Here is an 11,886-nt window from a genome sequence, read left to right on the forward strand (position 1 = left end):
GACTTGATGTTCTAAAATCAATCAATGTTCTTGAGACTGCAACAGTATGGCGTGTGTTTGGTCATGATGGGTGTGTATTCATAAAGACTCATTGATGTGAACATCAGGCCGCAGATCTGTTCTCTCTACAGGGTCAACACTTTCCCAGAGTCACACAGTGATTCCCTCTCCATCACCTGCTCCCCTGAGACACTGGCTTTGTGCCCCTGTTAGAGGATCATTGAGCATGTGGCGGCCACACATTCCTCATTGTCTGTTGGAGCTCTTCCATTGGCTACAAACTGTGAGAAACTCCAACAAGCTCAAGCCTCACACATTCATATGGAGATTTGGGAGTATAAATAGAGGAGCTGCGGCCAGTGCAAATCAGACTCACTCTGCACAGAGATACAGACATGACACCTACAATCATCTCAAAGGAGCATCTCCCTCTCAACAACAAGGTACATTCACATTACAGCAACATTACTGCAGCAGCTTTCATGTCTCATCTTCAAACGTATTGCTTTTTGAAGGCAAGTTTACTCAACGTGTTTTGTTGTTGTTTTCAGTGGAGAAAGCCAATAGTGGAGAAGATGCGCAGAGAACGTATCAACAGCAGCATTGAGCAGCTCAAGTGTCTTCTGGCTCCAGAGTTCCTCAACCAGCAGTCTGATTCCAAGCTGGAGAAAGCAGATATCCTGGAGATGACAGTCAGTTTCCTGAGACACCAGCAGTCTGTTCTAGACTCCAGTTCACATGCTGACAATCAAGGCTTCTCCAGGTGTGTCCATGAGATTGTGCACTTCCTGTCCAAAGATGAGATGAAGACACAGAGCCAGAGAAGACTGCTGAAACACTTCCAGAACCTGCAGACATCATGTGAGCAGAACAGGAGGGAAAGTGTCCTGTCTCAGCTGATCTCCTCAGACCAGAACACCTTCAGTAAAGAGATGAATGTCGACAAGAGCATCATCTGGAGACCTTGGTAGAACCTGACAGCAGCCAATACCTCAAACATTGAAAGTCTACATTAGATTTAATGATCTACATGTCATAGATTTCCTATTTCAGGAAAAGTGTTTGTAATCAAATTCCAGTTTGTAAAAAATACTTGTATTGCAGAGAACTGGATACAGTGAAGACGTTGCATTTAAAATTTTAATATTTATATCAAATATGTATGTGCAATGCATTTATCACACTTTGTCTTTAACACATCTGTTAAAAAACACATTATTTCTGTTTATAGAAACCATTTTCCATTGATGTTGATGGGTTTTTACTTATTTCAAGTACTATTAATTGGTGCTTCATATTGAAGCAAGATTTTATCTTGAACCCTTTGGGTGAATATTATTTCTCAATTTTGAGCATATTTGGACAGATGTTGTCCATTTTGGTAATAGTTCCAAGTTTGAACAAGTTTGCCATTTGTTTGTGTCCCTATTTCTTTTATAAAGGCATGTATTATATTGGGAACATTACGTTTTCAACTGACTCACTTTTATTGTATCAATATACTCGTTGACATTGCATGTGTAATATCCAAAAAAAAAAAAAAAGAAAAAATGTTTTCTGATTATAGATCAAATAAACCAAACAGATTTTAAAATCACTTGTTTTGGCTCAATTCAATGATATGACACTATTTTTAATAGACAAAAGGATGAGAAATTACTTTTTAAATACAGGGAATGTTTAATAAGTGATATCAGTTACAGTATGATTACAAAGCATGTAGGGATTCAATCTGAACCAAACCACGTCTTTACAAAAGACACGGATTACATTTGAAATTGAGACTCAAGCTCAAATCACATGATTATCTCATTATGTCATGCTTGTCATACACTGTAGACAAATTCTATAACTAGATCAAATCCAATAGAACATCAAAATGTTGCACAGAAAGGGGCATTACAAAGCAACAAAGAGATGTCAGATGTCTCTAAAGTTTTACTTAGACAGCTCTCCATTAATTGTTTTTACATGGTCTCCATAATGGCACTCTAAATCATGATGATGATCGTTTTGGTGATCTGTGCACCAACCCAAGTTGCATCGAGGCCATTATGTGTATTGATTGGTCCTCTGCTGGATGTAGAATCATTTGATCGCTTCTCTGTCGTCCAGCTGTAGGTGCACGTGCATAGCGTGCATAGCTGGCACTGGTGCGAGAGCATCCCACACTTTGCTTAAAAAAAATGAACTTCCATTTACAAAATATCGGCTTTCTCTTGTCGAACGCCCTTCTGTTCCTAGATTTGTAACGTTTCGTGAAATAGTTCTCTCAGCGGTTCGATACTGGTGTTGATTTGGTCCTTCTCCACAAGGATCTTTCGAAAGATTTTTGTCAGTTATAGTAAGTAAAGAGCAAAAATATGGGAAACTGTTGACTCAACATGTGGTATAAATGCGGTCGCACACCGGATAAGAAGCGTCACACCGTGTCGTGGTTAGGACACGGCATAGGTATCAAACATGGGGCACGTCAATGCGGTTCAGGTTGCAGACAGTACACATAAAGGTTACCAAGGTTTTTCCCTTGTTCAAGAATGAGGAACGCTATAATCTATGTCCTTGATTTGGATTGAATTTAATGGAAAATATACGAGTTGCACTCTGTGACACAGCAGAAATTTGAGCAGCTTCCGGAGTTGTAGCTGGGCGCAGCCAACAAATGCTGAGCGGCGGCAGCGGTGTGCATACCTTCATTGAAAACAGTTGTTTCAAATTTTAGAACGCGATATGTCATCCACCAGACGCGTCCATTGTGCGACCACATTTATACTTAATTTGTGGTTGTCTGGATATAATACGCTGTTACTGGCTTGATTCTGACTTAATGGTGCATTGTCGTTCAGGTAATAACAAAACAACAACAAATTTGTACAAAAAGTCCGCTCCCGGTTATAGCCAGATGAGTTGGCTCATTTAAACCTGAGGTAGCAGTTATTTCATGCGCTTCCCACGGTTTTCCACACGGTCAGCCAATCAGAAAGGAGCACAAGCCACAAGCTTTCAAATCGAAGGTGTGATGGTTGTTTTATGTCCCACAGGCTTCCTTCCTCTCACGCCATGGGAAAACTGTGTCACTGGTTGCTAAAAGTGTGCCAAATACACCTGCTAAGATGTCCAGTTGTGTTGACATGACTAACAAGTCAGTGTGAGGCAATAAAAAGACCTAGGCATGCTTCAGAAAGACAGCAAGCCTCTTTGATCCTTGGAAGGGGAAGCAAAGGTTTTATTACCGCAATGAACATGGGGTTTCCCAGGCTCAAGTCCCAGTCATAACTCCCAGTTTATGATCTTGGGAGTGTGGTGAGTATTTCAAAACCAGACTGTACTCTTAAAACATCTCAAATTCAATTTGTAAACTGTTGTGCTTTTCATTCTATCCATTTATCAGTGACTAAAAGTTTCTACTTTCTTTTCTAACTATCAAAACTTCAATTATACGCAAACAGGAACTGGTTTTTATCAGTAATTAATGAGACTGTTTACATACGCTCCAAAATGCTGATAACTCCCAAAAAGCAGCTTATTTAAAAAATCTGACGATGCAAGAAAAAGTTTGCAAAAACGCGTTTACATGAGATATGACTTAATCGAGTTATTCTCTGCTTTTGATGTCAATAATTTGTTTTAAAAACAGTTGTTTGGGCCTATTTTGGCCAATTAAACAAAACAAAAATTGTTTTGCACGATTGCCTTACTTGAGTTCATCTAACATTTCTATGGTAACTCTGCTGTGTCATGGTAGGGATGATGGTTTACTTTTTTGAAGTGCAAAATTTTATGCTGAACACATGCTGAAAATATCCACCTTGGTCTCATCTTTCTAAACTCACAACAGTCATATTGGTGAACAGTATTGGGTAACGTTACTTTGAAAAGTAACTCATTCGAATATTGCTTTACTCCTTAAAAAAGTAACTTAATTCATTCAAAATTTCTTTTTTTCTCACTGCCACTCCCTCTTCTGCTATGCTAAGCATTCCATACAAATAAGCCATGCATAGCATACAAGAGACTTTACAGGTCATGCATGCTTCTGTGTAACACGCATGTCAGAGCAACATACTAAACAAACAGAGATTTAGAAAGTATACAATCAGTAGGTCTTCATGTCATATTTATAATAAAGACTCATTAACAGAAATATGCATGAGTTGTTTCTCCATCGAAATGGCAGCCAACATGATCAACCTGATCTCACAGAAATACGTGAAATGAACACGAGCCCTTAACCTCGATTTACGTGATGGTGTCACGTAAGTGTGTATGTTCAACTTGAACCTGCTTCAGATGTTGTGGTGCCCATCGACAATGCCAGAGTCAACTAGAGATGTTTTTCAGAAGTCAGGATAAAATTCAGTGGGAATTGCTAACCTGACATGTTCAAGGTATAAGTCTGATGAATAAATGAATATTTTTCACTTAAGTCATCTCAGTGCTAGCTTGTTTTGAGCTGACCCACGATGCATACGCCAAACGCAAACTCCGATATTATGTTCTAAAATAAATAAATATTGCATCACTTTAATCGTTACTCAGAAAATTAACCTGATTACGTAACACATGTTCCTTATATGCATTTCCCCAAACAATGTTGGAGAATATATATTATCATCATCATAATTATCATTATAATAAAAAACAATGTCACTAAAGCACTGCAGTTTTTAACTGTATAAAATAATGTAATAAAGGAAGTATAGCCTCACTTTGTGGTTAATTAAACATTACACAGTCCACCATGTTGACATGAAATACATATATTTCATAGACAGCAATTAATTTTGGTCAAAATAAAGTTTCGATTAAGTTAATCTCATGATTGGAGCATGCAACACTAGATTTAATTATTGCATTGACAGCTAAGATAAATGTAACGGCTGAGGGACAGTTCAGCCAATGGTTTGAGGTGATTTGTTGAGGACGCCTCACCCACTGGCCTCGGAGTGTGGGAAAGCTAATCCTGCCTGGGACTCATGGCTTTGTAATGCTAATGAGCTCCTATAAATGGAGGAGTGGGACACTCATTCTCGACACAACTGACTTGCTCTCCTCAGAGAAACCTCACTCCATCTGAAAGAATGGCTCCAGCCTACACTACTGACTACTCCAAACTTTCCAACAAGGAAAAGCATAAAGTAAGTATCTTTGACATTCAATGGTATTCAATGGTTTCAACAACATTTCTCTTCTATTCTGTTATGTTCTTCAGTCAAACTAACCAAAGAACTAATCAAGTCTTTTGCTCAACAGTTACGAAAACCTGCTGTGGAGAAGATGCGCCGAGATCGCATCAACAACTGCATCGAGCAGCTCAAGACAATTCTGGAGAAGGAATTCCAGCAGCAAGACCCCAACACCAAGCTGGAGAAAGCCGATATTCTGGAGATGACTGTGGCCTTCCTGAAACAGCAGATGCAGCCCAAGACCTCAGCAGCTCCACAGAAAGCACACTTTGACGGCTACTCCCAGTGTTGGAGGGAGACCATGACCTTCCTGTCGGTCAACTCCAAGGTGGACACAGTACGTCAACATCTGAACCACTGCCAGGAAGCCCAGAGATCCGCTGAAGATCTCACTCACCTGTCTCCAGCATCCCATCAACCCACCAAGGTCTCAGTGAAGCAGGAACCATGTGCTCTCCGACCTCTCTGGAGACCTTGGTAGAGACTCCAAGCTCAAAGACTTTTCCATGTAAACTAGATGGTGGTTTTACCATCTCTTATGTTGAAGGAGTTATTTCCTTTTTATGTCAATTTAAGTTATTTCTTTTGAAAGATGAAGATTTTATGGGATAGCTACTTCACATTGAATGAATTTGATGGAAGAAAATGTTTCACAATGTGAAAGTATAATCTTCTGCGTATGATTTTATAGGTCTTCTATGTTTTCCTAATGGATGGACATTGATTTGTACAAGTAATCTTCACAGTGAAGATACAAGAGATGTGATTTTAACTCCTGTGGAGTTGGAAGTATTTATTTGCAATAGTTTCACATATGCTTTCTCTAAAATGTTATTGTTCCTTCTTATGAAGAATGTGAGTCTTCACTTGTTAATAATATATATTATATGATGACAGATGTCAAAGTGTGTGAATATATTGTCACAAAATAAACCCCTTTTAATATTTAAACAATCTTGCTGTTCTCTAATTTATGAATCAAAACAAATGTCTGACTAATGTGCCTTTGAAATTCATACATGATGTTTTTAACAAACTATCACACTGTTAGTTAAAGTTTTCAGACAGGTCACCCTTTAATGGTAGTCCATTACTCACATTTAAACTCAATGGCCCAAAATATCTTAAACTCAAAATCCAAATTCCATATATGTTCTTTAAGAGTGAGTATCAATTTTATGAAATGCCCCGGTCATATTTTCACACCAGAATAATTATAATAATAATAATAATAATAAAACAGATGTTATATTCTGTATTAAGAACATTAAGATTTAAAAATATATTTTTAGGAGCATTAATATTTTTCGTATTATGATATTTATTTTCATGACAGTTAAGCTCATTACCCCCCACCCGCATATGAAAAAATACATTTATTTCTAAATTTAATTTATGCTGATTTTAATGTTTACTTTTTTCATGCAAAATATTTTTTAGATTTTGGGGTGAAATCTAACCCAGATTATTCTTGAGACGTTTTATCCTTAAGTAAACATATCCCCCCACAAACTCTAAAATGCAACAAAGTTGATTTTGTTTAAAAAATTTTAACATTACGTCTTCATTATCATGTATTGTAAATCATTTAAACACACTGTACATGTGCCTAAAGCATGACTGTAGAGTTTTGAGTGTGAGAAAGAGTGCAGGGGCTTAATGTCGCTGTTTGTACTTTCAAACCCTTGATAATAGACGCTGTGTGCTGTCAGCTCTGGTTTCATCTGACAGCTGGCTGGCCTGATGGGGGGGGGGGGCACGTTGCCCATCCTGTGTGGGGCCGGCTACTTCCAGGATTTCCCACACTCTTGATTCTGGCTCCCGTTTCAGATCAGACATTAAGGAAGTGTGCCGCGCTAAATCATCCATTAGGTATGGTGGTGTGAATCTTGACCCTTCCCTTCTATTGCCCCCAATTCAAATATGTGCCCCCCTGGGAAACAGCTATCCACTTGTTGTTTGATTCAACATGTTGCAAACTTGAATTGATCTGTTGGGAATTTCAATGTTCTTTATGCTTTAAAAACTTTATAGGAAAACACTTAAATATGCTTTACGATCACTAACATATATTAAAAACTTAAAGAATATTAAGGTGAAAAAACATAAAATAAAAATACTAATATTTATCTAAAACAAAAATGAAAATGTTAATTAAATCTTAATTTGTAACTATTTTTACTAGTTTTAATAAAGTAACAGTCACTGGAAACCCACAAGTTGTCATTAATAATAATAAAGAAATTATTAAAAATATTTGTAACACTTTACAACAAGGTTATTTATTTTAGTAAATGTTAGTTTCAATATATACTAATACATTTTTAAAATCAAAAGTTGTTTTAGTTAACATTAGTTGCACTATGAACTAACATGAGGCAATGAACAATTGTATTTTTATTAAATAAAACTAAGATTAATAAATGCTGTAAAAATGATACTTAATGCCTTTACTAATGTTAACGAATGGAACCTTATTGTAAAGTGTTACCAAAAAATCGACTTTTCCTAATTAAACATTACTTGAAACACATATTTGATTTTTAAATGCAGTGTACATGAATCAATCATGAGAATCAAAGTCTCTCTTACCCGAATGTTACATGAATGTTAGTAGTATTATTATTGCGCAGAAAGTATTGTAATTTGAGTAGGTAATATTTAAAGTTACACGATTCAAGTGCCGACACACTTTTCACACCACATCCACTGAAGGTGAGATGCATTTTATGAGGCTATAGAGCAAATACAGGATGTCCATGTGCCTCTGTTGAATTTACAGAAGCCTTTGGTATCAGATGTTAGGCAGTGTAATCTGGAGAAAGCACAGTGAACACATCTACACAAGACACAAATAGTGGTTGTTCAATCCACTTTCAGGAATCAATTACCCCCCTCCTGGTCCAAGCTGCTGATGTTATCAAGTGTTACAGACAGCCTCGTGATTGGCCGGTGAGTGTGGGAAAGCATCAGATGCTTGAGACCCATACTGCTAGACGCAGACAAAAGCATTGTAAATAGAACATCTCTGTGTGTAGTCAGTCCAAACTCCAGCATGTTGTTCATAGGTGTGAAGAAGCCTTGCAATAAATACTGTAGCTGTTGTCTAAGATGTTCACAAGTATATGCATAGAATTCAATCAATTAAACCATATGTATTTGTTAATAGACTACCACTAAAACACGTGCAGGCATTTAAAAAACGTCCGTGAACTTATCAAAGTAAGTGGGAATAATTATCATACATTGTTCTAAAAAAATTCAGCTTGTGTATGTTTTGAGTATTTTGTATTTTTTAGATAGTCAGAGTTGAACTGAACTATCTTTTAAGCATTATTAGAATAATATTAATATTAATATGAGTATATTGTTAATCAGCTGCTAGTTTTTTTTGGTGAATTATGCAGCGTCTTTATCATTTATTAAGGAACGTGTGTATGATTTAAGAATGAATCAAACATGTTTTTTTTTGTTATAATAATTGTTTGCTTTTATTAAATGCAATATTAGACACACAGTGTCCATCATATGTTTCAGTGCAACGAAACAAGAACATACACTGTTTTTCAATAGCCTTTACAAAGGGCTAAATCAAACATCCATAAAAGTCCCAACAGGACTATACAAAGCGCTCAGATACTGAGCAACATCACTGTTTACAAGTAAAACATTAGCATCACATGGAGGAACACCTCTAGACAAAATGAAAGCTAGCATCATACTAATCATAGCAATTGAATTGGCAAAGAAGCTCTTATTACAAAATAAAACAAATGAAGCTTCAATATGAAGCAGTTGCAAATATGTTTGAAATCAACATAGAAACGGAAATATGGATCTCCTACAAAATAAGAGATGGTAAAACCACCATCTAGTTTACATGGAAAAGTCTTTGAGCTTGGAGTCTCTACCAAGGTCTCCAGAGAGGTCGGAGAGCACATGGTTCCTGCTTCACTGAGACCTTGGTGGGTTGATGGGATGCTGGAGACAGGCGAGTGAGATCTTCAGCGGATCTCTGGGCTTCCTGGCAGTGGTTCAGATGTTGACGTACTGTGTCCACCTTGGAGTTGACCGACAGGAAGGTCATGGTCTCCCTCCAACACTGGGAGTAGCCGTCAAAGTGTGCTTTCTGTGGAGCTGCTGAGGTCTTGGGCTGCATCTGCTGTTTCAGGAAGGCCACAGTCATCTCCAGAATATCGGCTTTCTCCAGCTTGGTGTTGGGGTCTTGCTGCTGGAATTCCTTTTCCAGAATTGTCTTGAGCTGCTCGATGCAGTTGTTGATGCTGATCTCGAGCATCTTCTCCACAGCAGGTTTTCGTAACTGTTGAGCAAAAGACTTGATTAGTTCTTTGGTTCGTTTGACTGAAGAACATAACAGAATAGAAGAGAAATGTTGTTGAAACCATTGAATACCATTGAATGTCAAAGATACTTACTTTATGCTTTTCCTTGTTGGAAAGTTTGGAGTAGTCAGTAGTGTAGGCTGGAGCCATTCTTTCAGATGGAGTGAGGTTTCTCTGAGGAGAGCAAGTCAGTTGTGTCGAGAATGAGTGTCCCACTCCTCCATTTATAGGAGCTCATTAGCATTACAAAGCCATGAGTCCCAGGCAGGATTAGCTTTCCCACACTCCGAGGCCAGTGGGTGAGGCGTCCTCAACAATAGAAGAGGCATCAATTATTTCATGGTTAACTGGCCTCAGGGCTCCCACAGAGGGGATGGTCTTCTAGCTACCATTAGCACACAGTGAACACAAGCCGGTTGTTATACTTTTATTACCTGGGAACATCACCGCTCACTGATAAGGCTTCTGCAGATGGGGACAGTAAGCATCTGATTATTTCCCAAGAGATGAAAAGGACATATAGATAAGATGTTACACACCTTATCAGGCAAAGACAGATTCTGTACAACAGCTGGCTGAATGAAAAAATGGATGATAATAGTTGATAAAGAAATTATGTATTCAGGCCCAATAATTGGCTAGGTAAAAAGCTTTATATTGCCAAATAAACGAAAAACATGAAATGCATGCATACACATTTATACACATATAAACACACATTTATAAGTATAAAAAGTTGAGAAAAAAAAATACTGTTGATGTACGCATTATTTGTGATAGCTCTAACAAACATTTTAAATCTTTGTCTTTCCTTCTAAAACCCTCATATTATCCACCTACCCACACATACCCACATACACCTAAATACATTCACTGTGAATGTCAATTAAGCACATTTATCTAGTGCTTTCAGGGATGGCACACTTCTATTGTTAAGAGAACCCCCCCAGCCCACAGAGAATTGAGGGAAATAAATGCACAGATAGTGTGGGAAACCCAGGCAGAATCTTGCTCACACATTCTGAGTCAATAGAGTGGAGCCCCTCCTCAAACAGCCTTTGAACCCCGCTGCTCAGACCAGAGGCACCACTGGGCTGCGGGATGCGTGTGTGTTCTCACTGGTCTTCTCTCGCATCACCTGCTCCTCTGCTTCAGATCCCCCCCCCTTCTATCTCAGGAAGGGCATGTGCCTCAACATCTGCAGCAAAGGTGCAGCTGACATTAAGAGCTTGAACGTGGCTTTTCTTGAATATTAAAAGTCAAAGTTCTCGGCAAAGTGAAGCAAAAACTGATTTTTTTTTTATCATGTAATTATTTAAAATGTAAATGAATTATAAACTTTATATACAATTTTATATAAATAACATTTAAAATAATAATTAATGCACATTTTAAAATAAATAAATACAAATACAATTACAAAAATATTTGCTCTGTTTTTATAGTTGTTTCAATTAATGTAAAAATAAATGAATTAAAATCAATTAATTGATTAATTTAAATCCTTTTGGGAAATTATTGCTCTATTGTTTTTAAAAATTCTTCAAAAAACAAAAGCAATAAATGATAAATTTATTGCTATATTTTCATAATAATTATTAAAAAAAAAAAAATGAAAATAATTATAGATATCTGATAATAATAGGCTGAAAATTCCCACATACCACAGATATACTTTTACTTTACATTTAAATGAAATAAATTACAAATTACATTTTATGTATTGTTTCTTCTGTTCTATTGAACACTCTTTTTATCTTAGATATCATCTAATCTTATCTAATATTTTTTCAATGCTCAAATCATCAACAATCATCTCAATGGACACTATATGCCAGATGTCTTTTGGAGGGAAACTTGCTCTTTTTTCCTTTGGCCTCTTTCTTCCATCTTAAAGACTCGCATTTCTAAACAGTGAGTCACCCTGACAGATGACACTGATAGTTTAAGAATGAGTAACCTACATTCCACCATGGACCCTCTCATCATAAATGTCCTGGTGCCATAATAAGCCTGACACACACTCTCACACACACTCTCACACACACACACACACACACACACACACACACACACACACACACACACACGTTGTGGCGGTGTGTCCAGCTGCTGGGCCCAACGCAGGTCTCTCCAGTGTGGAATGTGTGAGAGCTCTGGTGTGTGTCTGCTTCCCACACTTCAGCCCCATTCATGAGCCGCCCCACCCCGCTGCCACTGATCCAGTGCGCTTCATTATTCCCCTCTCTCAATAGACCATCTGGTTCTCTGCTTGCAAACACAAAGCTTCCCGCTCTCCCACACTCACCTCAAAGCTGCAGGTACACACTTTGCTGAGGAGCGACTGATCTGTGCAC

At 37.7% G+C, this 11,886-nt stretch overlaps 3 protein-coding genes across 3 annotated transcripts; 2 read left to right on the plus strand and 1 right to left on the minus strand.

The window, feature by feature from the left end:
* Nucleotides 1–375: 375 nt before the first annotated feature.
* LOC127626008 (transcription factor HES-5-like) lies at nt 376–1,524 on the plus strand. Its single transcript, XM_052101509.1, has 2 exons — nt 376–443; nt 552–1,524. The coding sequence occupies exons 1-2, from the start codon at nt 396–398 to the stop codon at nt 969–971; spliced, it is 468 nt and encodes a 155-aa protein (XP_051957469.1). The 5' UTR covers nt 376–395; the 3' UTR covers nt 972–1,524.
* Nucleotides 1,525–5,054: 3,530 nt separating this feature from the next.
* LOC127626374 (transcription factor HES-5-like) lies at nt 5,055–5,871 on the plus strand. Its single transcript, XM_052102117.1, has 2 exons — nt 5,055–5,138; nt 5,254–5,871. Exons 1-2 carry the CDS (start codon nt 5,082–5,084, stop codon nt 5,665–5,667), a joined length of 471 nt encoding a protein of 156 aa, XP_051958077.1. The 5' UTR covers nt 5,055–5,081; the 3' UTR covers nt 5,668–5,871.
* A 2,804-nt stretch (nt 5,872–8,675) lies between these two features.
* Nucleotides 8,676–9,679, minus strand: LOC127626375 (transcription factor HES-5-like). Its single transcript, XM_052102118.1, has 2 exons — nt 9,623–9,679; nt 8,676–9,507 (listed from the first exon to the last, which is right to left on the minus strand). The coding sequence occupies exons 1-2, from the start codon at nt 9,677–9,679 to the stop codon at nt 9,094–9,096; spliced, it is 471 nt and encodes a 156-aa protein (XP_051958078.1). The 3' UTR covers nt 8,676–9,093.
* Between the last annotated feature and the right edge of the window lie 2,207 nt (nt 9,680–11,886).

This window comes from Xyrauchen texanus, chromosome 32, assembly GCF_025860055.1.
Source record: "Xyrauchen texanus isolate HMW12.3.18 chromosome 32, RBS_HiC_50CHRs, whole genome shotgun sequence".
Classification (NCBI taxonomy): Eukaryota; Metazoa; Chordata; class Actinopteri; order Cypriniformes; family Catostomidae; genus Xyrauchen; species Xyrauchen texanus.